This window comes from Panthera onca, chromosome E2 (assembly GCF_046562875.1).
Source record: "Panthera onca isolate mPanOnc1 chromosome E2, mPanOnc1 haplotype 2, whole genome shotgun sequence".
Taxonomy (NCBI): Eukaryota; Metazoa; Chordata; class Mammalia; order Carnivora; family Felidae; genus Panthera; species Panthera onca.
In genome coordinates this window covers 57,007,797-57,034,214 of record NC_138353.1, presented here as the reverse complement: position 1 = coordinate 57,034,214, position 26,418 = coordinate 57,007,797, and the positions used below count along the sequence as shown (strand labels likewise).

General features: G+C 56.8%; 1 protein-coding gene across 1 annotated transcript; it reads right to left on the bottom strand.

Moving 5' to 3' along the window:
• Positions 1 to 2,345: 2,345 nt before the first annotated feature.
• WFDC1 (WAP four-disulfide core domain 1) lies at positions 2,346 to 25,462 on the bottom strand. Its single transcript, XM_060650015.3, has 7 exons — positions 25,188 to 25,462; positions 13,718 to 13,901; positions 11,028 to 11,111; positions 9,974 to 10,114; positions 6,460 to 6,501; positions 4,276 to 4,347; positions 2,346 to 2,735 (listed from the first exon to the last, which is right to left on the bottom strand). Exons 1-6 carry the CDS (start codon positions 25,329 to 25,331, stop codon positions 4,289 to 4,291), a joined length of 654 nt encoding a protein of 217 aa, XP_060505998.1. The 5' UTR covers positions 25,332 to 25,462; the 3' UTR covers positions 2,346 to 2,735; positions 4,276 to 4,288.
• Between the last annotated feature and the right edge of the window lie 956 nt (positions 25,463 to 26,418).

The following is a 26,418-nucleotide window of genomic DNA, read 5'->3' as shown; positions in this document are numbered from 1 at the left end:
TTTCCGGTGCCCCCTCCTCGAGGCCCCCGTTTGCCGTCAGGAGGGACTCAGTCCTCAGAGGCTGGGCCACCTCTGCCCCCCGTGGCTGTGGACCTGTCCCCAGGCAGCCACAGAGATGGCCGTGCCCTCTATTGCCTCTTGAGTATGGCAAGAGAGAAAACTCCAGACTGTGGATTCCGAGAAGCGGAGCCAGCCTCCGGCAGTTCTGGAAGAAGGAGATGGGGGGTGGGGCTCCCAACTGGCCAGTTCCAAGCAGCGAGGCCTTGGGGGCGTGGCTTCACCCCGTGGAACCAGAGAAAACCTCACGAGCTCTGCTGATGTCCCGACGCCAGCTTCCTGGTTGCACTGTTGGGCTAAGTTACGCAAGACGTTACTGCGGGTAAGGTGGGTGCCCCTGTCCATTTCTCTGCACGTCCTGTAAAGGCACCATTCTTTCAGATAAGAAGGGTTTAAAAATTATTTTTTAAAAAGACAAACGGGGGTAGACGACCTTGGTAGAAGGTCTAATCTGACTGTGACACTTAGCGGCGGGGGAGAACAAATGTGTTCTTCCCCTTCTACAATCTTTTCCGGAAAAGCTTCCTAGAATCCGTGGTTCCCAGGAGCACAACAATAAGTATGTGATATCTCTTTGCTCTGAATGACCGTAGGTAGGAGAATGCCATAATCGAGTCCAATATTTTACTCAAAACTTATTCGGTACCTACACGCGTTCATATAGCTACACAAATTAAAGGCTTCTTCTCGTCGATAAAGAAAAAGAAAAAAATCCCTCCCCACCCCCACCCCCCATCGGATTATTATTTAGGTCTGCAACCTCACTCTGCCGTTGACTAGCTGTGTGACACTTGCTAAGTGACTTTATTTCTCTGTGTCTCTGTTTCCCTGATCTGTAAAATGGGTATTCATAGTGTCTTCCTCGCGGCTTGGGACAGCCCGGATGATCTGTTGGTTTTCTTTAAAGGGCTCACAGAGGCGCCTGGAACGCGGTACGTGGTCCGAAGGAGCTGGCTCCCGTGTTACGGTTGCCATGAGGCGTGATGTAACAACATAGGGCACCGGCCAGGAACAGAGGGACCTCCTCGGAAGGATTAACTGCCCACCTGTCACTGCCGGGCGGCGAATGACCTTGGGCAGGTCACAAGACGTCCTGGGGTCCACCGTCCTCCTTTGTAAAAGGAGGTCTCTGGTGTGGACGTCTAGGAGACAGTCTGCCCACCCCTCGTGCGTGCGTTTTCCCGAGACCCCCTCCTGGTGCCCACCCCTACCCTCTTTGGGAGAGCTTCTGGCTCTTTCTTTCGCCTTCCCTAAAAAAAGAAAAGAAAAGAAGTGAAATAGATAGAATAAAGTATTTCCTAGGAGGTCAGCACGGACAGATCCAATTCTTTCAAATCACTTTTCCACTCCGGGCTGCCAGCCTCCGAGTGTTCCTGCCAATACGGTCCTCTGCCCGCGCAAGAGCGCTGGCGATGCGGGATTTCCCAGAAGGCCGTTGCTCTGTTTCCCTGGAAGTTTCCGCCAGGCCTGCTTACGCCCAGTCTGCACGTTCTGATAGAGTCGTGTGGACCTCGTGGGAGAAGGTGTGAGTGCGCGGTCGTGGAGGCGGGGAGAGGAGGGCTGCTTGTTTTTAAAATATGGGGACTCGGGGGTCAACCCCACGCAAGCCCAGTTTGGAATTCGAGAGGCCAGGCCCTCCCGACGACTGACCCGCACCCGTCACCGTGGGGCTGTTCCGAAAGGGATGAGTTGTTGGTGCACAGGAGCATTTCTCTCCACAAGCCTACGCGTGTGGGCGCCCATGTTGCACGGCCACCGTTGAGATGTGTGTGACAGAGGCCCCCGGGGTCCCCACCCTGGCAGGGCAGCCCTTCCCTCGTCAGCCTTCCGGACTCCACGCGTCCCAGTGGGGCCGCGTCCACGGTGTGACCCAGGGCCACCGGCACCATTTGCAAAATGAACACGCGGGCCCCTTGGTCAACCACCGCTAAGAATTTCATTAAGCCAAGTGGGGGCCCCTCTGAGCATCTACCCCTTGTTCCTCATCTTGCCTGACTTCCTCCTCCCGCCCAACTTCCCTACCCTCCGGCCAGTGTCCCCCGGGAACTTTCCTAACAAAGCGCTTTCAACAAGCCCTCCTCCCCGGGTCTGTCTCAGAGGCATCCAACCCAGACCCAGAGCAGTGCGCGCGAGGCTGGATATTCCAGAAGCCGAGCTGAGCTGACGCCTCACCCCAGAATCCCCCGCCCCCACCCATCTCCAGGGTTCAAGGGCTTGAGCGCATGTGATTTAAGATCACGGGGAGGGGCTGTTAAAACTACCAATCTTACTGGAGCAGGTAAGTTCGCTTCTGTTTTGTAAGGGGCGATTTATTTTGAGAACATTTGGCATAGGGACATGCCTCCCAGAGACAAATCTGGAAGAAATGCGTAACAACACAGACACGGAAGGGGGCTTGACACAGCTCACAAAGGCAGTGACCTCTTCCAGGGTGGGCTCCGTGGGGTCTCCGGGTCTAGCGGGGCTGCTAGGTGTGCTGTGTTCCCCGGATGGTCACACGGGGACCCAGTGCTCCCGCGAAGTCACCCAGCCAGGCGGGTCATGCTGGCATCGAGAGCCGGGTGTCCTGTGTCTGAGTATCTCTGTTGAGCTGGGCATGGCCTCTGGGGGTCAAATCGTGTTTGGTCCAACGGTTTCCAAGGCTTAGCAGAAAGTGGAAGAATGTTCTTGCGCGCTGGCTGGAAGAGAAGCAGAGAAGGAATGAGAGCCGCTGCTGGGGGCAGGACAGAGGTCACGGTCTGTGCCACCGCGCCTCCCCCCCAATACCAGGAAGATACCAGTTTCCCTAGGACTGAATTCTTTTTTTTTTTATTTTTTTAATGTTTTATTTATTTTTGAGACAGAGAGAGACAGAGCATGAACAGGGGAGGGGCAGAGAGAGAGGGAGACACAGAATCCGAAACAGGCTCCAGGCTCCGAGCGGTCAGCACAGAGCCTGATGCGGGGCTCGAACTCACGGACCGTGAAATCGTGACCTGAGCCGAAGTCGGACGCTTAACCGACTGAGCCACCCAGGCGCCCCAATCCCTAGGACTGAATTCTTAACTTACCATCAGTCTCTTTGGGCATCATCTTGTTTAGTTCAACGCATCCCTCTCCATCACGCAAACTGCCTCTCACGCCCCGTGCTACCCTGTCGCCCTCCCTGCACGCCCACGCATCCCCATGGGAGGCCACTGCCCGAGGTGGGTCAGACCCACCCCAAGGACCGTTCCTGGCATGAGCAGGTAAGAGACACGCTGGCACCAATCCTCGAGGGCTCGAGATCTTGCCGGAGGACTCACGCCAGAATGTTCTGGAATCTGAAGCCTGATGTTTGCCTTTCAAGGACATTCTGGGGGGCGTTGGCTGCTTTCAAGGGCTTCTGTTTACCGTGGGCACACGTGTGGGGTCTTCACGGGGTGGGGCGGGCATTCAGGCTTTCTTAGCAGATGCTCCCGGTCACAGGCACACATCTCGCCTTGGAGCATCTCATCTGAGAGCAGGGCTTTCCCTGGGGACCCCTCTGGTGCCAGCCCCGCCGCCGTCATTCCGTGGTGGCCTCCCCGTGGCTCCTCGAAGCCACGGTCTCTCCTGCCCTTGGGACTCCTACTCTTCCAGCTACCCTGACCAGGCCCCGTTCCCCAGGCCGCCCCAAGGCGGCTCTTCTGTCCCGTCTCAGATCTTGGCTCAGACGTGAGCTCCGCGCACGGCCCCTCCCCGACCTGGCTACTCTCCCTCACGCCCCCGTCCGTTCCCTTCACGACACGCATCGCAGGCCGATTTCCTTGCTGACTTGTGTGGTCTCCTGCCGGGGGGAGGCCCCTAGGAGCAGGAAGCCCGGCCGTCCCGAAGGGCTGCTGAGGAACCGAGTGCCCGGCACGCGCCTGTCTCGGAGCTGGCACTTGACCATATCGTGTGACCGAGGGAGGGACAGAGGGACAGACTCCGGGGGGCAGCGGGGGACTCGTCGGCCGTTCACGGAGGCCCTAAAACCAGGCATGGAAAGGAAGGCTGCAGCCTAGTCTTTGGATTTAGGTCCGGGTGGTCTGGAAACTTCTGGTGACACAGCCACTTCTCGTATACGCCTACTTGGGACACCGCAAGGGAATTATGAAATTCTAGCCCCGGGTAAAGCCCCACTCTCCCCCTCCCGCCGGTCACCTTGGTGAGTAAAGCTACCGAGGACACCTGCGCCCGAACCCTCCCCTGCCACCGGCCACCACTCCCCGGACTGACCTGCCCCATTGCCTCACTGAAAGTGCCTCAAGGGTCCTTTTCCGGGCTCGGCCACATTCTTGGAGTCACCCTCTGCAAAGAGAGCAGAGCTCTGTCAGGGCGGGCGAGTCTTCTGCGGCTCACCAGCCACTGCCACGTGGAGTCCGGACACCTGGCTCCCTGTCCCTGTGCCTTCTTCCCCCCCAGATGAGGTCATCCAAGGCCGACCTGCAGCCTCTCGCCTCTCCTCATCGTGGCCACAGCCCCCGTGTGGTCTGGCTCTGCCTCCCTTTCTGGCCCCGTCTCCCGCCACTGTCCCCCTTGTTCACTGCACACTCCGGCTGCCGCGACGGCCAAGGTGCTTCCAACCTCAGAATTCTCACACTGGCTGTTCCTCTGCCCGCTAATTCTTACTCTCTAGGCTGAGCTCAAATGGCCCCTCCTCAAGAAGCTTTCCTTGGTATCCTAGTCCAAGGTATCCTTTTCCCTAGTGTCCTCAGTGTGACTTCAGTCACCCTGATCACTGTTTTTACTAAGTAACTACTTGGGTTTGTATTTATTTCCTGCTTGACGTTAGCCGCCTGATGGGAAGGACTGGGTCTGTCTTGTCCACAAATGTAGCCCCAACCTCTAGCACAGGATGAAGACCAATGCTTGATAAATATGTGCTGTAAATTCTTAATAAAGAAATGATGGATGGAAGGATGGATGGATGGATGGATGGATGGATAGATAGATGAATGGACAGGTGGATGGATGGATTGATGGATGGATGGATAGAAGGATGGATGGAAGGAAGGAAGGAAGGAAGGAAGGATAGATGGATGGATGGATGGATAGATGGATGGATGGAAGGAAGGATGGAAAGAAGGATAGAAGGAAGGAAGGAAGGAAGGAAGGAAGGAAGGAAGGAAGGAAGGACGGACAGATAGAAGGATGGATAGAAGGAAGGATGGAAAGATGGACAGAAGAACAGAGTATTGGATAGATTGATGCATGCATGGATGGATGGATAGATGGATGGATGGATGGAAGGATAGATAGATGAATGGATAGGTGGATGGATGGATGGATGGATGGATGGATAGATGGATGGATGGGTGGAAGGAAGGATGGAAGGAAGGATGGAAAGATGGATAGAAGAATACAGTATTGGATAGATGGATGGAAGGAAGGAAGGAAGGAAGGACAGATAGAAGGATGGATAGAAGGAAGGATGGAAAGATGGACAGAAGAACAGAGTATTGGATAGATTGATGCATGGATAGATGGATGGATGGATGGATGGAAGGAAGGAAGGAAGGAAGGAAGGATGGATGGATGGATGAATAGATGGATGGATGGATGGATGGATGGGTGGAAGGAAGGATGGAAGGAAGGATGGAAAGATGGATAGAAGAATACAGTATTGGATAGATGGATAGATGGATGGATGGAAGGAAGGAAGGAAGGAAGGAAGGAAGGAAGGACAGATAGAAGGATGGATAGAAGGAAGGATAGAAAGATGGATAAAAGAACAGAGTATCGGATAGATCGATGCATGGATAGATGGATGGATGGATGGATGGAAGGAAGGAAAGAAGGAAGGAAGGAAGGACAGATAGAAGGAAGGACGGAAAGATGGATAGAAGAACAGAGTATTGGCTAGATCGATGCATGGATACATCATGGCTAGATCAATGAAGGATTAGATAGAAGGGTGTCAGCCATATTTTCAACCCCCTGAAAATAGGAAGGACTTAAACACACCCAGTACCAAGTTGTAACATTTAACACAAAGCCATTTGTCTTCTATGAGCCCCTCGTTGGCTCCCACCTCCTCTCACCACCAGGCAACAGGGCTTCTACGTTCTTTTCTAATCCTGGTTCTCAATTTGTCCCGGGGGAGACATCCCTGAACTGATGCCTCAGTCCCAGGCTGCAGCCTAGAACGGCCCCTGCCGTGTCAGGTGCCCCCGGAGGGCTGCTCGGGGTGGAGGAGAGATTTTCACACCGGAAGTGGCTTGGCATCCCACCACCTCACCCCCAAGGGCCACCTGATGGCACACGAGCGACTGGGCAGAAACGGGGATTTCCCTTCACAGCAGCTTCAGACCGTAGCCCTCAAAAGAGTCAATGGGGTTCTAGATTTCTTTTTTCACCCAAGAAACTCTCAGTGCCCCCGTTTAGTGCCCTCTGCAAAGGAAGAGTGGTTTCTTCTCCTACCTGGGTATTCCTTGTCAAACTTGTGTCGTAGGAATCGCCCATCTGGAAAACAAGCGAGAGGGTGAAACTCCTTCCAGTGAGCTCAAGAGGCCACAACTATCTTCCTAAGAATACAAAGGCATTATTTGTGCGTCCGCTCTCGTTCCCTGCCAGGTGTGCATGGAGTTTCCAGACGCTGCGTGACGGGCAATATCGCAGCGGATCGAGTGCAGGGGCCGACGTGAGCGTCTCTCTGCTCCCCAGGCACAAATGAGAGAGAACTGCAGAGACGTGAACCAATGCCCAGCTTCAATTTGTACGTGTGTTGGAAAGTACAGTGACCTTTAAAGGAAACGCTCTTTCTCTTGAATGCGCGTCGCGTTTATCGTCGTCGTTTTTAAATGAATGAACACACAAATCTTTCTCACGCCTGGGCTTTAGTTTCTAACGTGGTCATCATCCGTGGCCACACAAGGGGGAGCTCTGTGGGGTCCTCGATGGTTTTTGAGTGTAAGGGGGGGGTCCCGAGACCAAAACGTTTGGGAACCACTGTGTTAACAGAGGAACCGGGAGCAGAAGTCCAACGTATCGTTCAGCAAAGGTCATGACGAGGTGTGCAATTCGCATGGGGAGCACACGGTGCTTTTGTGAGTCTGTTCCCAGGAGACCTGAACGTCTGCAGTGCACGTGACAAAGTAACTTGAGTAGCTAATCTTCATTGCCCTGCTTCGCTAACCCTCTCTGAGCCTCAGTTTCCTCACCTGGAAATGGGCAGAGAATTGGCACCTCTTAAAATTATTGTGAGGGTTAAAACAAATAATTTCCCTTAAACCATAGACATGCAAATGATAGGAGGAACCACACGAAACTGACATTTTTGTATGTAAAAAAAAGTGTTGGGGGGGGGGCTCCTGGGGGGGAGCTCAGTTGAGCGTCAGATTCTGGATTTCAGCTCAGGTCATGATCCCAGGGTTGTGGGATCGATCCCTGCCTTGGGCTCCGCACTGAGCGTGGATCCTGTTTGGGATTCTGTCTCTCCCTCTCTCTCTGCCCTTCCCCCCTCATCTAAAATAAAATAATTTTTTAAATTATTTTTTAATGTTTTTTTTTTTTTTTTTTTTTTTTATTTTTGGGACAGAGAGAGACAGAGCATGAACGGGGGAAGGTCAGAGAGAGAGGGAGACACAGAATCGGAAACAGGCTCCAGGCTCCGAGCGGTCAGCACAGAGCCCGACGCGGGGCTCGAACTCACGGACTGTGAGATCATGACCTGAGGCGAAGTCGGATGCTTAATCGACTGAGCCACCTAGGTGCCCCTTTAATGTTTATTTTTGAGAGACACAGAGAGATAGAGCGTGAGCAGGAGAGGGGCAGAGAGAGAGGGAGACACGGAACCCGAAGCAGGCGCCAGGCCCTGAGCTGTCAGCACAGAGCCCGACGCGGGGCTCGAACTCACAAACCGTGAGATCATGACCCGAGCTGAATTCAGACACTCAACTGACCGAACCACCCAGGCGCCCCTACAATAAAATAAAAGAATTTTAAAATAAAAGAACTTTATTTTTTTATTTTATTTTTTTTTTTATTTTTGGGACAGAGAGAGACAGAGCATGAACGGGGGAGGGGCAGAGGGAAAGGGAGACACAGAATCGGAAACAGGCTCCAGGCTCCGAGCCATCAGCCCAGAGCCTGACGCGGGGCTCGAACTCACGGACCGCGAGATCGTGACCTGGCTGAAGTCGGACGCTTAACCGACTGCGCCACCCAGGCGCCCCTAAAATAAAAGAACTTTAAAAAGCAGTTGACTCGGGAACTTCAGACGTCTCGGATTACTGAGGATTCCCACTGTTGATGGTCATCGACCCCACCGCCCCCTCCGTCGTCACCAGCCTATCACTGTGGGGAAACATCTGTGCCAAGGACGTCTGGCCAGGTCCCGTAGAAGTTTCTCTGGGCAACACCGCCATGGGTGAGCCCCGCCCCCCCCCCCCCCCCCCCAGGGCATCAGCACTGTCAACAAAGCACATTCACACACTGGAAACTAACATACTGTTTAGCCAATTTCATCTCCATTTTAAAGATCTCACTTGGGCAACAGTGAGACATTTGGTTTCCTTGTTTTGCGGCCGTCCTAAAAAGCGTCAGGGTGTTCAGGGCCAGCACTGACATTTATCACACAGGGCGCCAGAACCCCGAGGAGCCGATCCACACCCTCGCGCTGATAGCTTATCAGCAACCAGGGCAAAAACTATTTTCTGAAGCAAATGGCAGGGTTTTTCCAGGCTGGCGGCGATGAAGCGTTCTCGGGCCTTCCTCCTCCTTGGGGACAAGTGTTGGCCCGCCACACCACAGGGAGGAGAGAGAGGCATGTTTGGAGCTGGACACCCTCCACGCACCGTCATGTCATTTTTACAAACTAGATCTCCCCTGCTCGCGGCTGCACGACGATCCCCTGTCCTCACGCAGCACCGGCAGGGTCGCCTTGCCAGAGGCAAGCCTGGGGGACACGGGACGCTCAGCCTCGGAGTGACCTCATACCCATCCCAGAGAAATGCACTGACTCCCCACACCCTGCTCTCCGAAGAGTCAGCTTTCCTGCCTGTGTCGAAGTTCACGTTCCTCTTAAGACATGAACCCCTCAGATGTCGGGCTCCAGGCGGATGGACCGTAAAACCCAAACGGTCACCGGCACGCCCGACAAGCTGGCTCTCAGAGGAGCCTTGCATCTTGGGTGTAGGCATGAGATCTGCAACCTACTCTCAGAGAGTTCCCCAGGAGAGACAGCAGGGGCTGGAGAGGGAAGAGAGAGACCATAATGGGTCACCGGGATGGAGGGGCCAAGGCACTACTGCCTTGAAGTCTCAAATCATTTCAAATATGTAGCTTAAAAAGATAAATCTTAAATAAGCGGCTTTTTTCTGGTTATCCTGGGACACAGTGCCCCCACTCCTCCCCGAGGCTCCTGCTCCAAAGGTCACCGTTGGAGATCGAGACATTTCCAAACTCCCACGTAATCACCAACAATTACTGCTAACCGACAGCCCCCTCGGAACGAGGCTAAGAGGAATTTCACTAACATTTCTATCCGGAAGGCTCCGACCATCCCTGGGGGCGGGGAGAACACACGCACGTGCACACGCACCCCACATGGGCTCTGCAGCCTGAGGACAGGCTCAGAATTCCCCCTCTACGGTGCAGACGGTGTAGAGAAGCTTCCGACCTCGAGTTCTCCCTCTTCTATGACACAGATGACAGAGCATGGCGTAGCATATTATCAGCCCATTTTACAGATGAGGAAACTGAGGCTCAGAGATTTGAAGCACCCGTTCCCAGCTAGGAGGTGGCAGGGCTCCAAGGCCTGTGTCCCCTGCAGGGTGAGACGACTCAGAAGAGGGGAGGCAGGACAGGAGGAGCTCTCGGCCAGGCTTGGGGGGCGCTGGTGGTTTTCTCTGGGACAGTCCTCCCCCCCTCCCCCCGGGCGTTACAGGGAGGGTGGGGCAGGCGCCAAGAGCACGGTTTGGGTGCCCACACTCACCTGCCTGCCGGCGCTGCTTGACACACTGCCCGCGGTTGGGGATGCCCTCGGCCACATCTCCGGGGCTCAGGATGTGGCAGTCGTAGCCCGAGGGGCAGAGGAGGGGCTCCGCCCCGTCCTCCGTGGTGCTGCAGGCCTCGGCTGTGGGAGGGACACAGGCCGCGTGCTGGGTGGACGCAGGGGACCATCTGCCCCCAGATCCCGGGCTGTGCCTTGCGTCTCGCTCACCGTGACACCTTCGTGCACACGCACATAGGCACGCGCACACACACCAATGCACAGCCCAAAGTCACGTGATCCCAAACACCCTAATGTGCATCGTGACACACGTACACACACGTTCACCTACACGGAGGCTCACACTTCACCCAAAAAGGCCTGACACACACACGCACTCACACATGCACACATGTGCACACACACAAATCCTGACACACGCATACGTGCGCTCACATCTACAGCCACAGGCATACACACGCGTTCATACACAACTCCGGACACACACATATTTTCGCCACCCATGGCTCTTAACACACACACACACACACACTCACACCTACGGTCACACACATTTGCATGCACACAGACACGCAAACATCCAGACGCAGCGCAAGGACAGCCACACGGGTGCCTCACCGACGCAGTCGCGCACATGCATGCGTGCAGGGTCACAGGCACAGCCGCACCTACACACGTGCACACACTCCCACCCTCCAGTTTTGGGGACCCCGGGCCTGCCTGCCTGCTCCCCACCCACCCGGAGGAGTCGTCACCACGGAGCCGTGGACCCCTTATTATGATTTTGGGGATCTGAAAGCCACCCCAAACCCCTCCCTCTCAAGTCTCCACCCAGGGAGGAGGAGGCCCCCAGTCCTAGGGAAAGTCGAGCCCTATACGGTTCTGCGTTTTCTGAGAGTCTGGCCAAGCCCCTGTCACCACCATTCTTGGTAGAGTATTTGAGGTACTGGAGGGCAGGCAGCCTGCCGCAGCAGAGACAGCCCGAGAAGGAGGGATCCTGACTCTGACGCTGGGGTGGGCTTCTCCCCGTAGGCACCTTGCAACACCTCCTCAGGGCCATCCAGGAGCCAGCCGTTGCCACCAAGCCATCGAGGTTTCGGCTGCACTAGCCAGTCTAAAACTAACAAAACGATACATGGTTACACTGAGCCCCGCCCCAGGCAGCTGAGAAACGCCCCAGCCTCTGGGAACGGGGCGAGGGGGGGGGGGGGGCCTACATTTCACGATGAAACACAGAGGCTCCCTGCCGCACATTCCCCCAGTTCTTTCAGTAACAGAACTTTGAGTTTCGCCTAGGCACTGGGGCCGAGCTGGAGACTACATCTCCCAGCGTTCCTTGCAGCTAGGTGTGGCCACGTGACTGAGCTCTGACCAATAGGATGTCAGCAGAGGCGATGACGCAAGTTTCTGTTCTCGCCCGGGGTTTGGTGCCTGTTTGCTCCGTGCTGTCCCTCTGCCTGCAGCCTGGGAGCCACTCTGACCTTGCAGAGCAACAAGTGGAAGGAACCTGGGTCCCTGGATGACTGGACCGGGGCCACCTACCTGCCATGGACCACCCATCTCCTCGGGCCTATTAACCAAAGGAGGAGTAAATAGGTTGGGCTCCTGGGTTTATGGGTCTTTCTGTCATAGCATCGCGGCCTGCTCTGTGACCAATACATCTTTAACAAGAGGACCAACCCACGCGTAGGGCTGCAAAGTGTTCAAAATCCCAAAGCAGGGGTGGAGCGCCCAAATGCCTCCAGGGTGCAGGTAGGTAACATAAGTAAGAAAAGCCGGCCAGGTAGGGCCATGGCAGACTGGAGACACTCCCTGCCTCAACGGGTCAGCTGCTGGTCGTTGCGACCAACGAACAATCGGACCGCTCTGCCTGGCCAGTGAAAGCTAGTCACTCGCTGATGCGTTGATTCTTTTCATTTCCACTGAGTACTTTTCAGATGCCTAGAGTCTAGTTTAGATGGGGGACGTCCAGCAGTGAAGGAAACAGACCGATCTCTGCCTTATGCGGCTGACCTTCAAGTGGGGAGAACAGTCAATGAGTGAATAAAACACGGTGTTCCAGACTGTGCTATAAAGAAAAATTAAGCAGGGAAAGGAGGGCGAGGAATGGCTGGAGGAGGGCTTGCCATTTCGAGAGAGAGATGTTCCCTGAAAAATGACCACCTCCGGACAAAGATCGGAAGGAGCTGTGTGGGTGTCCCGCGGAAGGATGTTCCAGGCAGTGAGAGATTCCCACATACGGGCCCAGATGCTGGAGTAGGGGCCCCAGAGCCCTGCACTCAGGGCGTAAGGCAGTGGACACTCCCAGCGTTGCCTGCTGTGTGATCTTGGGCAAGCAGCTCAGCGTCTCTGAGCTTCAGTGTCTTCAGCTGTAAAACAGGGCCGCGTGAGCATTAAACGAGATAATGTATGGAAAGGCTGTCAGGAGTGTCACGAACAGGTGTATAGTTTGTGCACTGCTCAAAAGCACCTGGTGTAGGTGGCAAGCGAGGCGAGAACACCTGCACGCTGTCACAGTCCAAAGCAAGTGGCATCTTCTTTGACTTACCCACCCAGAGGGAAGTACCTCCTTGTGCTTCCTTCCACTGGCGGGGGGGGGGGGGGCAAATTGTCTTTTTTTTAATAAAGGGCCCTGTAGGAGCTCTCCTGGCCCTGAGTACCAGCCCAGTCCCTGGACAAGAGGCAGTGCTTAAACACAGGGTAGATTGTAATTATGAGCATAATTAAGGGTGCCGAGTCCCTTGTCATCGCCGTGACCTCACCCCAAAGAAAACAAAGTGTGGTCATTCTTGCTTTGGCCTTGGGAGGAAGGGCTGGGCTGCCTTCTCAGGCGGCCTTCAGCAGTCGAGGCCCATGGGACCCGGACGCCTCTTCCTGAGAGGGGCAGTCCACACAGGCAGGCTGTCATCGAAAGCCTCAGCCCCAAGGAGAACGGAGAGGGAAGGAGACTATACTGCGTCCCCATCCTACCCACTTAGGGACACCTTTTCTCCGCGCTGGGGGGACGCAGCTGCCTACCCACTCCTCAGTATCCCCGCAGGCTCCCTCCCCTCCCCCCCCCCACCCCCAACCTGTCCAGAAGGGATCTAAAACTCCTTCCCTTCAAAGACGAACGAGCTCCCGAGGGCTCTTTCTGCCAAAGAAGTCGTCATTAAGGTTTAACAACCCCCTTGTGAAAGATCTGCTCCCTGCCACTGCAGCCACCCCGTTCAGAGCCCTCCAGGAGTTGCGTTTCAGTCCCTGGGGGGGTTTCAGGGGCTGCCCAGCCAGCCCATGGACTCGAACCCAGGAGTCTGCATCCCCCCTGCCTCTCTGGGGCACACCCCATCCGGACTGCTGAGGTCAGTCTCCACATCCAATACCCCCAGGGCGGGGATCAGGAGGTGAAGGTGAGTGCGTCTGGTGGGGGTTCCGGGGAAAACCGGAGGGCCCCGCTGCCTTCTAGGGGCACCTGGGGCCCCAGCAGGTGGTGGCCCAGGGGCTGCGGTCCCGTGTTTGTAAGAAGAGCCGGACGTGTGTATGTTTTGTTTTAGTGAGAAACCTCCGCATCTCCTTAGGAAGGGGCGTCGTCCCCGGAACCGGCCTCTTCAAGGCCGTGCGCGCCGAGGGCAGTGGCGTGTCCGCACGCGCCGGGGTGCCTGCTCCGCGGGCCCCTCTCGCACGCAGGCGACGCCCCTCCCCGAGGCGCCCCCCGTCCCCGCCCGACTCCCGGGCCCCGGCGCCTACCTGGCGGGGGCGGCACGGCCTCCAGGCAGGCGTAGGCGCAGCCGTTGTAGCAGCAGCGCCGGTGCCGCGGGCACTCGGAGTCGGCCTGGCAGCGCGCGGCCTGGCAGGCGCCCGGGGGCAGCGAGCGCGGCGGCGGCGGGCAGCGGTCTGCGCGGGGCTGCCGGGGGCCCCCCGCCTCCTCGGCCTGCGGGGAGAGCTCGCGTCAGCGGCGCGGACCCGGTCCCCGGGTCCCCGTCGCCGCCCAGCGGAGGTGGGCGTCTGCCGGCAGCCGGCCTGGAGAGGCGACCCTGTCCTGCGCCCGCTCCGGATACGGATCTGCGTGCGCGTGTGTGCGTGCGTGTGCGTGCATGCGTGTCGCGTGTGCGTGTGTATGTGCGCGCGTGTATGCGTATGCGCGCGCGCGTGTGCATGCGTGTCCGCGTGTGCGTGTGTATGCGTGTGCGTGCATGCGTGTGCGTGTGTGCACGTGTCTGCTTATACACACATGGATATATACACCCATAGATTTCTACATATATCTCTCTTACAACCCGTATGTTTACGCAGAGCTCTGAGGATTTACAACCCACACCGAAGACGGATAAACCCACACAACTTGGAGAAATCTCACAAACAGAATACTGAACCGGAGGGGGGGAAAAGCCAGCTCCAAAGAGAACACACAGTGTGGTTCCTTTGATACTTTTAGTTCAAACACAGACAATGGTGATGTCTGGTGTGAGAAGTCAGCAGAGTGGCCCCCCGGTGGGTGGGGACCAGGAGGGGCCCCGGCCCGCCCTGTTCTGCTTCCTGATCTGGGTGCTGGTTACACTGTGTGTTCACGTCGTGAAGCTGGACACGTGATTTTCCTACTTTTCAGTATTATGTTTCAATAGAAAGTTAAAAATAAGATACAGTACTTACCATATAGGAAATATGGGCACATGACGAATAAAATAAGCACTTTAGAGGTGAGGCCGGGAGGCTTTGTCACCCCAGGCAACCCACACTGGGTCCCTTCGACACCAGCCCCCATCCATGCTGGGAACACTGTTCTGCTTCTGGATTTGAAAGTGGGCTATGCGGACAGCATGCCTTACACCCCCCTACACACACACACACACACACACACACACACACACACACAGAATAGATTCATTGGGAAAAACCACCCAGGCTTCCCCCACCTCTTGGCCCCTTCCTCAACTGCTCCTGCCATCTAAATTCCTATTTGCCCCTGGCCTCCGCTCCCCTGCAAATGTATCCATACTTCAAAATCCTGCCCCCTTGTACAAGCAAACGCTTGTCTGCGGACTGGAGTAGTGTGTGGCCATTAAATCTGCCTTTAACCCACTGATGAAAGATCGCCAAGATATGGTGGTTGGTGAAGAATATGAAGGTGCAGGGGAATCCTGGGTGGCGCAGTCGGTTGAGCTCAGGTCAGGATCTCATGGTTTGTGGGTTCGAGCCCCGCGCGTGGGGCAGCTCGGGGCCTGGCGCCTGCTTCGGATTCTGTGTCTCCCTCTCTCTGCCCCTCCCCCCCTCAAAAATAAATAAACATTAAAGAATTAAGGTGCAGAACAGTTTGTACGCTACACGCCTACGTTTTAAAATACACATATGCACACTCATGTAATATGTATATGCCTGCCCAGAACATTTTTGGAAGGATACACAAGAATACGCAAGAAACTGTTATCAAAGATGGCCTTTGGAGAGAAGAATTCAGTTCTGAAGCAGCCAAGGGGGTGTCTCTTCACTGGGTATTCATTTGCCCTGCTTCAATATTATTTTTGCCATGCACACAGTATTTTTTCAGTTTTAAGAAGACGATCAAACATTTGAAAAAGAAGTACGTATGAAAGCATTTTTAATTTTTTTAATACTTATTTTTGAGAGAGAAAGAGAGAGTGAACAGGGGAGGAGCAGAGAGAGAGGGAGACACAGAATCCGAAGCAGGCGCCAGGCTCCGAGCTGTCAGCACCGAGCCCGACGTGGGTCTCGAACTCAGGAACCGCGAGATCATGACCGGAGCCCAAGTCGGACGCTCAACCGACGGAACCACCCAGGCCCCCCATGAAAGCATGTTTAACGACAGGAAAAAACACTTAATGATATGTTAGGGAAAATAAAGAGCAAGGAGCAAAATGGCATATGCCCTCTGACCTCAACGGAGTTAAAAAAAAAAAAAAAAAAAAAGGCGGGAAGGTAAAAAATGTGTCCACATCCTTGCCCCCCACCCACCCGCCCCAGCTATTGCGGAGGCTGCAAAGTCTATGCGCTGCTTCCAATGCCCTGTAGGGGGCGTCGGGTCACCGAGGATAGGTCCCGAGAGCAGGTGCATTTTGGAAGTGTCATCCCAAGGACCACCGGTTTTCAAACTACGTCCCAGGGCACCCGTGGGGCTTAGAGGGAGGGCAAGAGGGAGAAGAAAGCAGGGACCAAGTGAGGCAGGGGCAGCCTGGGGAGGACGGGGCTCCCGGCCCCTCCCCAGCTTCGCCCAGAGAAGTCCTCTTTTCTCCTATATATATATATATGTCTGCCATTTAATTCGTGAAATGTAAGAATGAAGCCAACATTTGGCGTATAAGGAAACAAAGGCTGTAGAAGACTGGTGGTTCTCCCCCCAAAACAAAGGGGAGACCGGAGCGCGGATTCGCAAACTGGTTCAGCCTTTTCACCACCCCCTGCTCAGGCCGGTCCCCGTAAGTCCTGTATCATCGTGAATAATTTTCAACCCCGCGCCCGTTAGCTCTTACTTCGTTTTCCTCAGAATGAACAAAATTGGACTCCCGTTGGGGCCCGACCACTGTGATCCTAATGCAAGGTGGCAGCCGCCCAGCCTCCTTGGGAGGGTGATGAGGAAAGGCCCGCGCGTGGTCGGGAGGCCGGGGTGGGGAGCGGGGGGCTTCCGCATGGCCTGTTCGGACTCGAGTCCTCATTTATGGGACTGACTGCAGCCTGCGGATCAGAAGTGAAATCCTGTGTCCCCTCCCCACCCCCACCCCAGCCCCTGCCTCCCAGTCTGGTGACTTCCTAATGGCAGCCCAGCAGGGGTGTGCAGAGAGATCAATTTTAGATGTGCCCCTGCTTTCTGAGGGACCTTCACACGTCGTCTCCCAGAATTTGGAAAGGACAAAAGAGATAAGCGCCTTAGAAGTCAAATCTCCCGAGTTATTTACGGTGCGGCCAAAACAACAGATGGTCGTGGGTGATACAGAACCGATGTCACCGAGGGGCCCAGATTAAAGGATTAAATGTTTTGGAAAATATTTCATATCATGCAAGGTGATGCCTGAAGAGGGTCCTGAAAAAGCGTGAGTTTTAGGAGCTCTGGGAGAGAACTTTTATCAGAGAGAGAAATACATCACCCTCAGTGGGGCCCCTTCCCGTGGAGGACAAAGGGGTAAAGGTCAGCCAAAGCTGGCTGGTGCCCGCCCCCAGCCCCTCTGCCTCCCAGACTCACCCCTCCCTTGTGCATCCCTGTTCAGCCGTTTTGGCTTCTCTGAGGTCCCTGGAGCGGTCCTACCTCCGGGCCTTTGCAAGGGCTGTGTCTCCCACCTGAGATGCCAGCCTGGCCGCGCGCTCACTTCCCCCAGGTCTCCACGAACAGGGGCCCCTCTCCAACTCGGCACCTCTTAGCAAGCCTCAGCACCTGCTCTGGTCGCATGAGGCCAGCGGGGGGGGGGGGGGGGCGTCCTATTGTTATCCCCACTAAAGATGAGGCCCCTGAGGCCTGCAGAATGAGAGGTGTGCCCAAGGCCACAGGCCGAGAAGGGTCATGAGCCCAAGTCTACGCTTCTCTCTCCAGAGGCCCCAGTAATGGATCCAAACTATACATCTAGAATCAGCAGCCTCAATTTCTGAAGGTTTGCTCAGACGCCTTCCTCCTCCTTGCCTTGAAGCCTTCCACACACTGTTCCCTCCGCTCAGAACTTTCCCCAGATGACTGCTGCTCTTTCTTTGGGGCAAGAACTTAGGAGCTGAGTCTGGTTTTTGAGCGTAGCAAGGTGGATGGGGCTAAGGCCCGTGACCTCGTCAACTGTTGAGGCTGAGTTCGGCAGGGATCTAACGCACTAGACAAGTCTGGGTTTGAATCCTGTAGCTCTGTGATCATGCAGGAAAGCCACGGACTTATTTCAGCCTCTGTTTTCCTCCTCCGCAAAACGGGCGCAGGAGGCGCGTGTGCTGCGGGCGTTTGTGGTGGGAGCCGACGAGGTCGCGCCTGTGCCGCAGGCACCTTCCAGCCTCTTGGAATTACGCTTACTGTTCTTGTTGTCGGGTCTGTCTGGATCTGGGGCTTCCCCGCCTCCCCCTCCCACGTCCCCACCCCTGCCCGCCACCAGTGCGCCAGCCCCAGCTCAGGACACAGTCAGAGAACCGCCTCCCCCGGGCACAGATTCTGGAGAGAACTCGTCCCAGGCTCCACCCTTCGCAACCCCAGTCGGCCCGGCCCTCCAGCGCCCCTCGGCCGAAAAGAAAATAACGGCACGTCAAATCGCCCGGACAGACGAGGCGGCTCACCCCAGAACGACAACACCCTTCGCGAAAACCCCAGGGCAACCCGTGATTTCCAGCTTTTATTTCCATGCCTGCGAAGGGGCTGTATTGCAAGTCTGTTTCCAAACAGCTGCTGCACGCACATTTACGGAAGGGCCCAGACAAGAACTCTCCAGGGCGGTGTGCCCTACTCGGATAAAAACGCCTCCCCCTTAAGATTTCCCACGAGGTGGGTATGGTTTTTTTCACTCCTCTGGGAGAGAGTTCTGGAGGCCCCTGGGGATCTGCGGGGCCATTCTACTGCCGGTGCCCCCGGGGAAGCGGGTTAAGGAAATACCGATTCTGGCCCCTTTCGGCGGAAAGCGCCAATCCTTCAAGTTCAAGTGTGGATTCTCCTGAAGCCAGCAGCCTCGTGTGCAACCAAAGGAGGCCGGCTGAAGAAAGAATGGCACATCTGCACCGCGGAACACAACAGAGGCCTTTGAAAAGAGGACACGGGGGGCGCCCGGGTGGCTCAGCCGGTTCAGCGTCCGACCCTTGATCTCGGCTCAGGTCACGATCGCGCGGTCCGTGAGTTCGAGCCCCGCGTCGGGCTCTGGGCTGACGGCTCGGAGCCTGGAGCCTGCTTCCGATTCTGTGTCTCCCTCTCTCTCTCTGCCCCTCCCCCGTTCATGCTCTGTCTCTCTCTGTCTCAAAAATAAATAAAACGTTAAAAAAAAAATTTAAAAAATGGTTCGTTTCACGTGACGTGAATTTCATCTCCATAAGACATCTTTTACACACTGTGAATAAACGCCATGAAGAGAAAAAAAAATGTGAGTACACCTGTTTTCACGGGATTGCTGGGGCACACACACACCAAAATGCCAACGGGGCTTACGCCCTGGACGAAGAATTCGAGCTTTTTTACGCGGTTGCCACTTTCGGTATCGCCTGGATTTCTTCTGCAGTAAACATTACTTGTATAATCAGGAAACAATCTTGAACCGTTTCCATTTAAGGAGAAAGAATCCAATCTCCAAAGCTGCCCCGATTTACCCACATCCCTCCCTCTGTGCTCTCCACCCACTTCATTCCGCGTGCAAGAGCTTTACCCTTCTTTGGAATGTTCCAGCGACTTAACGGCCAGACCAATAAAAGTGCGCCCCAGGCCTGATTTGCTTGGTGCCGGAAGAAAGCCAATTTTCCTCTAAGCGTTACTTGCCCTTCCTCTGGAATTTGGACGTCAAAAAGTCTAAAAATACGTCTGTCCCTGGAGCAGGGGCTTACAGCTCAGCGCGCGTTGATGAATGCCGTTTCCTGACGCCCTGGGACCTCAGCGCTGGGCTCTGGGAGCGGAACTGGGTGCATCGCTAAGGGACTTCCTCAGAGAGGCACGCAAAGTCCCAGATCTCACACAGCGATGACCTCATCGCAGCGCATGTTGCCGGCAAACTCGACCGACTCCTTTAGCCGGGGCCCCCCCGGGCACTGCGGCGCACCAGGAAGTCTTCTGGAACTTTCTATCCCCTTCCATCCTGTTCTGGAAGGTTTTAACGTAACTTATCCATTCCCTTCGTGGTACATTCATAGTCCCCAGGCCGACTACGTGCCAGGCGGGCTGGCTCCAAACAATGCTGGGCCGGACCAGAAGACATCCCTCCCTTCACGGGGCTCAGCTCCAGGACAAGGGACAAACACCAAACCAGACGTCACACAGAGACCACAAACATATTGCCTTTTTTTTTTTTTTTTCTGCCATCTGCAAAATCGGGTAATGAAAAACTAAAGCCACATTAAAAAAAAAAAAAAAAAGCATGCACATCCTATTAAAGGGGCTGAATGCTAGGGAGAAGTCGAGGTGATATGAAAGCACTTAAGGGAACCGCCTTCCGAGGAGAAGACCGAAAGCTAAGACCACGACAACCCGGCGTGGGTGTGCTTGCCCATCACCCACACAGAAATTCTGCTCCCGTTCCCTCCCCGCCAGCGCCCGGCACCTCTAACCGACCGTCTGTGTCTAGGGGCTTGCCTATTCCGGAAAGTCGACGCAAAGAGATCCTACGGGATGTGGCCTTTTGTGGCCGGCTTTTTCCGCTTAGCAGAATGTTTTCAGGGTTCATCCCTCCGGTAGCAAGTGGGACGACCCCACTCCCGTTTCTATGGCTGAATAATATTCCACCGCATGGATTGGTCGTCTTTCTTTTTTTTTTTTCCTTCTGAGCTTCCGGACCTTTCCAGCTCTCTGCTTTCTCACCTCCCTCCCGCGGGCACGCTCCCCGATGATAACCATCCGGTTGCCCTGGATGCTTCTTCCCTTGGTCATTTCCGCCCGGGACTGATTTCAGGCCTGGAACCTCAGATGGGGAAGCCGGCTGCAGGGAGGAGAAAGTGACTCGGCCAGCTCGTCGCCACCCCCGCCATCCCCCATTCTGAAGAGGTTTCCGCGTGCCCGTGACGTGCGGGACACCGGGCTACGGCCAACCGTGGGGTTGTTCCCCTCGGCACGTCACTTCCCCTCTCCCGCCCCCAGGTAGGACCCACGGGGCCTTGGCCTTGAACACCCCAGGGCCCCCGAGCAGCCCTCGCTCCTCTGCACGGAGGCGCCTTAGAGGTCCCGATGATGGGGTCCCGCGGGGGGGTGCGAGCTCACATCTTCCGAGGAGTGAGGCGAGTCCCCGGGACTCCGACGGTGTAATGACCGCTTCGCCCGTCCCCGGCCGGAACGGCCTGGGGGTGAGTCACGTCTCGCCAGGGCCTCGAGTTCCTCATCCGGGCGATGTCTGTCGTCGGGGCTGCTGGCGGCAAGCAGTAGAAATTGGCAGAAACTGGACACCACAGGGGTGTCTGACGTCCCTTGGCTTGGAGACGCAGCTCTCCATTTGCCACCTCTGTCTTCACTTGGCCTCCCCGCCGTGGGTCTGCCTCTGGGTCCCCTCTCCTCACCAGCCACACTGGGTTCGGGGAGCGCCGGCCTCACTCCCGAGTGTCCTCGTCTTGATGAATCCCATCTACACCAGCCCTGTTTCCAGATAAGGTCCCGTTTCCAGGTAACCAGGGGTTAGGATCTGAGCATCTCTTTCTCGAGGGACACGGTGGAACCCACCACGCATGCCCGAGACCAGGATTTCAGGGCAGGGAGGGTTCTTGGGAGGGGTCCCAGGAAGCTCCAGCGGGCCGGGAAGGGGCAGAGCCCATCCAGGGGGCGTTAATACGCAGGCAATTGACAGGCGGGGGTAGGGGTGGGGCAGCTGGCGCTCAGACCCGAGGGGAACCTCTGGGACACCCTACAGACTGTTCTTCAGAGGTGTCCCGCCCAAGGATGAGCAAGCCAGGTCTGTCTTCGAGTCCCATCTGCTCCCCTGGTGGGAACCCCCAGCATCTTGGCCCGTCCTGGGTGTCGGCTGAGCGTGTCCCCCAGCCAGGGAGGTACGGTCGTATCCGAGAGCCCTTCTGCCTCTCCCACTCGTGCTAACTTCGCAAAAAAAAAAAATAAGCAACAATAAGATGCAAGAAAAGACTCGGGAGGTCACAGAAATCACAAGGGGAAGGGGAGCCAGCTTGGGGAGGCAGCCCTTCCTCCTGCCGCACCCCCTCAGCGCCCCCTCCGCCAGGCAGGCGCCCCTGGGCAGGGTGGGAACTGCCCAGCGACCTCCAGCTGCCCTGGACGGGAGCTTGGGGGATGAGCCAGACTCAGCCATGGTGACACGCGGAGAACTGGGGCCACCCGGTCCCCCGCGACATAGTGGCTGCAGAGGGCCCCACCCGGTAAATTGGGAGGCTCCTGAGACTTAACAGGTGGCGAGTGCTTGTCCTCACACATAGCGAGGGCTCAGGAAAGCACTGTTCCCATCGAACGCCTGCTCCACCGAACGGACCGAGCGCCCCAAAGCAGGCAGCCGGGCTATTTACAAACATCTTGCCTCTGTTTCATCCAGCCTGGCAAATATTTTGGTGCCATGTTTTTTGTCTGGTCCGGTTTTATGTTTATTATTATTTTTTTAATTTTGTGAATGTTTATTTTCGAGAGACGGGGGGCGGGGAGGGGCGGAGAGAGAGAGGGAGACACAGAATCTGAAACACGCTCCAGGTTCTGAGCTGTCGGCACAGAGCTCGACCCGGGGCTCGAACTCACGAACCGCGAGATCATGACCGGAGCCAAAGTCGGGCGCTTAACCGACGGGGCCCCCCAGGCGCCCCGTGGTCTGGTTTTGTGTTTAATAGTGCACATGAAGAGGAGGGGCAAAGCCGGTGCTGCCCGCCCCCCCACGCTGTAGGTGGGGAGGCCGAGGCTCAGAGGGGGGACCCTCTTTCTCACGACAAGCCCCCCAGTGGCCTCCTTGGGGACAGATGGCCGTGCCTCCCTCTCTGCCGTGTCTCTAAGTCCTCGGGCAGGAAGGCAGGTGGACACGGCGACCAGGAAGTGCGCTGGGCCCGCTCTGCCCTCTCTGCCCAGGGCTGGGCCTTGAGAAAGGGAGAAGGGGCAGCCACGTGCTGGCCCAGGCCCTACAACCAGCCTTGGCAGGTGCCCTGTGAGGCCACCTCGAGGGCGGGCGCCTTGCAAGGAGCTGGGCAGTGGCTCTATGCTTTGATTTTTTTTTTTTTTTAATTTTTCAAGTTTATTCACTGTGAGAGAGGCAGAGCGAGTGGGGGAGGGGCAGAGAGGGAGGGGAAGAGAGAATCCCAAGCGGGCTCCGTGCTGTCGGCGTCGAGCCCGACGCGGGGCTCGAACGCCTGAAATGCGAGATCGTGACCTGAGCCGAAACCGAGAGTCGGACGCTTTTCCGACCGAGCGACGCAGGCGCCCCTGGTTTAATTTTAACAAGGGCTCTATTTAACTCTCCAGAGCGGGTTTCAGCACCCTACGGGACACCCGGCCTTTCCTCACCCTGACCTGCCCCCCCCCCCCCCCCGGTCCTCGAGGGACCGGGGTCAGGGCTGAAGACCACCCTCCCCCCCGCCAACCCCGTGCCCAGGGTCCCCAGCCTCCCAGCCTCCCCCCCACTGTGGGACAAAGTGGAGATCAGCCCAGACGACACGTTGGAGATCTCTTTGTGGTCCGAGAACCAAAGTCCTAAATGAGCCATCCCGCTGGGCCAGCAAAGAGCAAGGAGGTGTCAAACCTGAGAGGGGTCTCTCTCCCTCCTTGCACAAACCCTCCCCTGCAGTGAGGGCCCCCTCAGGGGCTCCCAGATACACGATCTGTGCCTCACGCTCTGCCCACATTGCGTCTTCTTCCAGGGATGTCCTTACTCCTCCTAATCCTTAATAGTTCTTCAAGATCTGGCCAGGGTCTCCCCTCCTCCAGGAAGCCTTCAGGGATCGCTCTCCCTTCTCCAAACACCTACCATCATTTCAGTTGCTGCTATTCTTTTCCACTCCCGGTGGCCTCCTGCCTGAGCTGGAGAACGTGAGCCCTGGAGGCTGAGATTAGCCTCGATACGGTTTCAAGCATCTCACCGTGGCGGGAGTCATGAAACATTCCCCTTTCCCACTGATCTACCTGGCAAACTCCTACTCATCACTCAGAGCCCAATGTTGAATGTCCCCAACCCTGGAAGACCCTTTCCTGACTCTTCTGGAGCAGAGCTGAACACATTCTTCTGGGCTTCCAGTGAGTTTGCCCATAATTCATCCACAGGAACGTACCGAGTGCCGACTGAGTGGCAGACACCTGGCCAGGCACCAGGAACACTGCACTGAACGAGACACAATCAGGCCTCACCTCGAGGGTCCTAGATCCCACCTGGGGTGGCAAGCGCCACCCAGTTTCACAACGATTTCACGAAGTCACCAAGAGGCACCGAGCACTTGCTATGTTAAGGGGACTCGTTCAATCTTGCGAGAGTCAGTGCTGTCTCCTTGACTCCTCCCCACCCCTGTGCTCCCTGTGCTAGAAAGGGGGGGGGGGCGTTAAGATCACACACACCTCCCCCCCCCGGGGCGCCTGGGTGGCTCAGTCGGTTGGGCGTCCGACTTCAGCTCAGGTCACAATCTTGCAGTTCGTGAGTTCGAGCCCCGCGTCAGGCTCTGTGCTGACAGCTCGGAGCCTGGAGCCTGCTTTGGACTCTGTGTCTCCCTCTCCCTCTGTCCCTCCCCTGCTCACGCTCTGCCTCTCTCTGTCTCTCAAAAATGAATAAACGTTAAAAAAAATTAAAAAAAATAAGATTATACCCTCCTGCCCCCGGTCTCTCTCTCCTGGTCCCCTTCCTGCCTTACTTCTCTCCTTGGCACCTGTTTTCCTTATCTCTCACTTACTCTCTCACTACATCGCGATCTCCCCGAAGCAGAGAACCGCTGTCTATATGCCCACAGCCTAGAAGAGTGCCCGGTAAACAGGGGTGACCGAACAACAGGTGTTGAAAGAACCGCATCCCTCTAACACTCTGTCTTTTCCAGGTGAGATCGCTGGTGCTCAGAGATGTCAAACAAGTCGCCTGAAGTCACACAGCTGGTGAGCAGCAGAGTCTGAATGCACACCCAGACCCCCGGCTCCAAGGTGCACGCTTCCCGCCCTCTGCTGTGCTGTCCTATCCCTTCGTACCGCCAGCACACATCACCCGACCGCCTCCCCCACTCGACCACGTCCCCCCCGAGGGTGGGAGCCGCTGTCTCCGTGTTGAACCCACAGGACCGCACACAGTGCCTGACCCAGCAGAGCAGTTTCTACTAAATGTTTACCGAACGAGTAAATGACCACACGAATGCCTAATTATATCTTATAAACGCTTGGTTGTTGATGGTTGAGAACACAACGCTCAGTTTCGAGCCCTTGGGAGTCTCAAAGCGGGGGCTGTCCTCTTTGGTCAAAAGAGGCTTTGGCCAAAGCGTGTCACAATCCCCCTGCGCGTTTTTTGCAGCGCCCTCCGCCTCTTGGCTCACAGACCAGGAGCCGTGAGCGAGGGCGGGGAGCTCATCTGCCCACCTCCCGACCTTGGCACACGTGCGTGCCAGCCCGCCCGAGTCTGGGGGCCGCCGGTCCCCTCCCGGCCTCCCCGCCCCGGGCACTTACGCGGGGCTTCTCGGCCAGCCTGGTGTGTAGCGCCCGTCTCCAGATATTCTTGGCAGAACTGGCTTCGCGGACAAGCAGCAGGAAGGACAGAGCCCAGATGACCTTCCTCCCGCCGCTGCCCATCCCGCGGCCGGGAGAAGGCATTTCCTCCCACACGGGCAGAGAAGAGGGGCCCCTCTTGCCGGGAGGGGGGGGGGGCCTGCAAGTGGGGGACAGAAGCGTGCACGGTCCGCCGGGCTCTCAGCTCCACTCGGCCGGGCCCCTCGGATCATGTGTCGGCGCCCAGCACATGCCCCCACCCCTACCCCCACCCCTGCCGGTGGCCGGCCCGCCCTATTTTTAGCTTTGCCCTATAACATCTGGCCGCAGAGTCGCCACATAGATGTCTGCAGCCCGGGCAGCTGAGACGGTGGAGGCAGGAGGAGGGGGGCACGGGCTCGCCAGAGACGTGGCCGGGACACATTGGGATAATGAGCATTTGCGTGCAGGCTCGGTCCCCTCCCGGAGGAGGTGTGCTGGCTCCCGGGGCGGGGGGAGGACCCTGGGCCGGTGGGGGTGGGGGTGGGGCGGCTCGCAGCTGCCACCTCCAAGTTTTGAGCTGAGCCGACAGGCTCTGCCCATGGAAGCTTCTTCGGAACATGGTGCTGAGTGGGGACCCGCCGAGCCCGGCTGCGGAAACCTCGGCGTCCTCGCCTCGCGCGCGGCCGAGCGGACAGCTGCGTCGTGGGGTCCTTGGGGAGGGGTCGGCGAAGCTTTGCACGCGTCGTGAGTGTGCCTGCCGGGGCCGGCCCGCGTGTGTTCGGGCCGCGCGCGGAAAAGCGCCAGGCTCAGAGCTTCATGAACGTTCTGTCGCCGACTGCGCACAAGCAGCCCCTCTGGTGACGCCTGTTTCGCAGGGGAGGAAACACAGGTGCAAGACCGCCCGCGGTCCGGCGGCCAGCGGCAGAGCTGGGGCTCGACCCCAGGCCCCTGTGACCCCACGACATACCACAGAAGGGCCCCCCAGCCCCAGACTTAGGGACGCGCCCGGGTGGCGAACCGGCTAGGCCCGTGTCCGCGTGCTGCTGGGAAAGCCTGCGCCCCGCGTCCCAGTTCTTTCACCTGTGACACTGACTTTGTCGTCTTGGCGACAGTGGCAGGAGGGGCTCAGAGACCCCCGAGGCGGACGCCAGCTCCAAAAGGTCAAGCCTCCGCGCCTCTCTTATTTGCCTGCACAGGGCCTGGCCTGCGT

Excerpts from the sequence above, each read along its gene's own strand:
- WFDC1 (XM_060650015.3), bottom strand. The coding sequence starts at position 25,331 with ATGCCTTCTCCCGGCCGCGGGATGGGCAGCGGCGGGAGGAAGGTCATC. Across the intron at positions 10,115-11,027 it reads CCCTGAGGAGGTGTTGCAAG|CCGAGGCCTGCAGCACCACG; the intron begins GTGCCTACGGGG and ends TCCCTCCCACAG. Across the intron at positions 6,502-9,973 it reads CAAGCAGCGCCGGCAGGCAG|ATGGGCGATTCCTACGACAC; the intron begins GTGAGTGTGGGC and ends CTTGTTTTCCAG.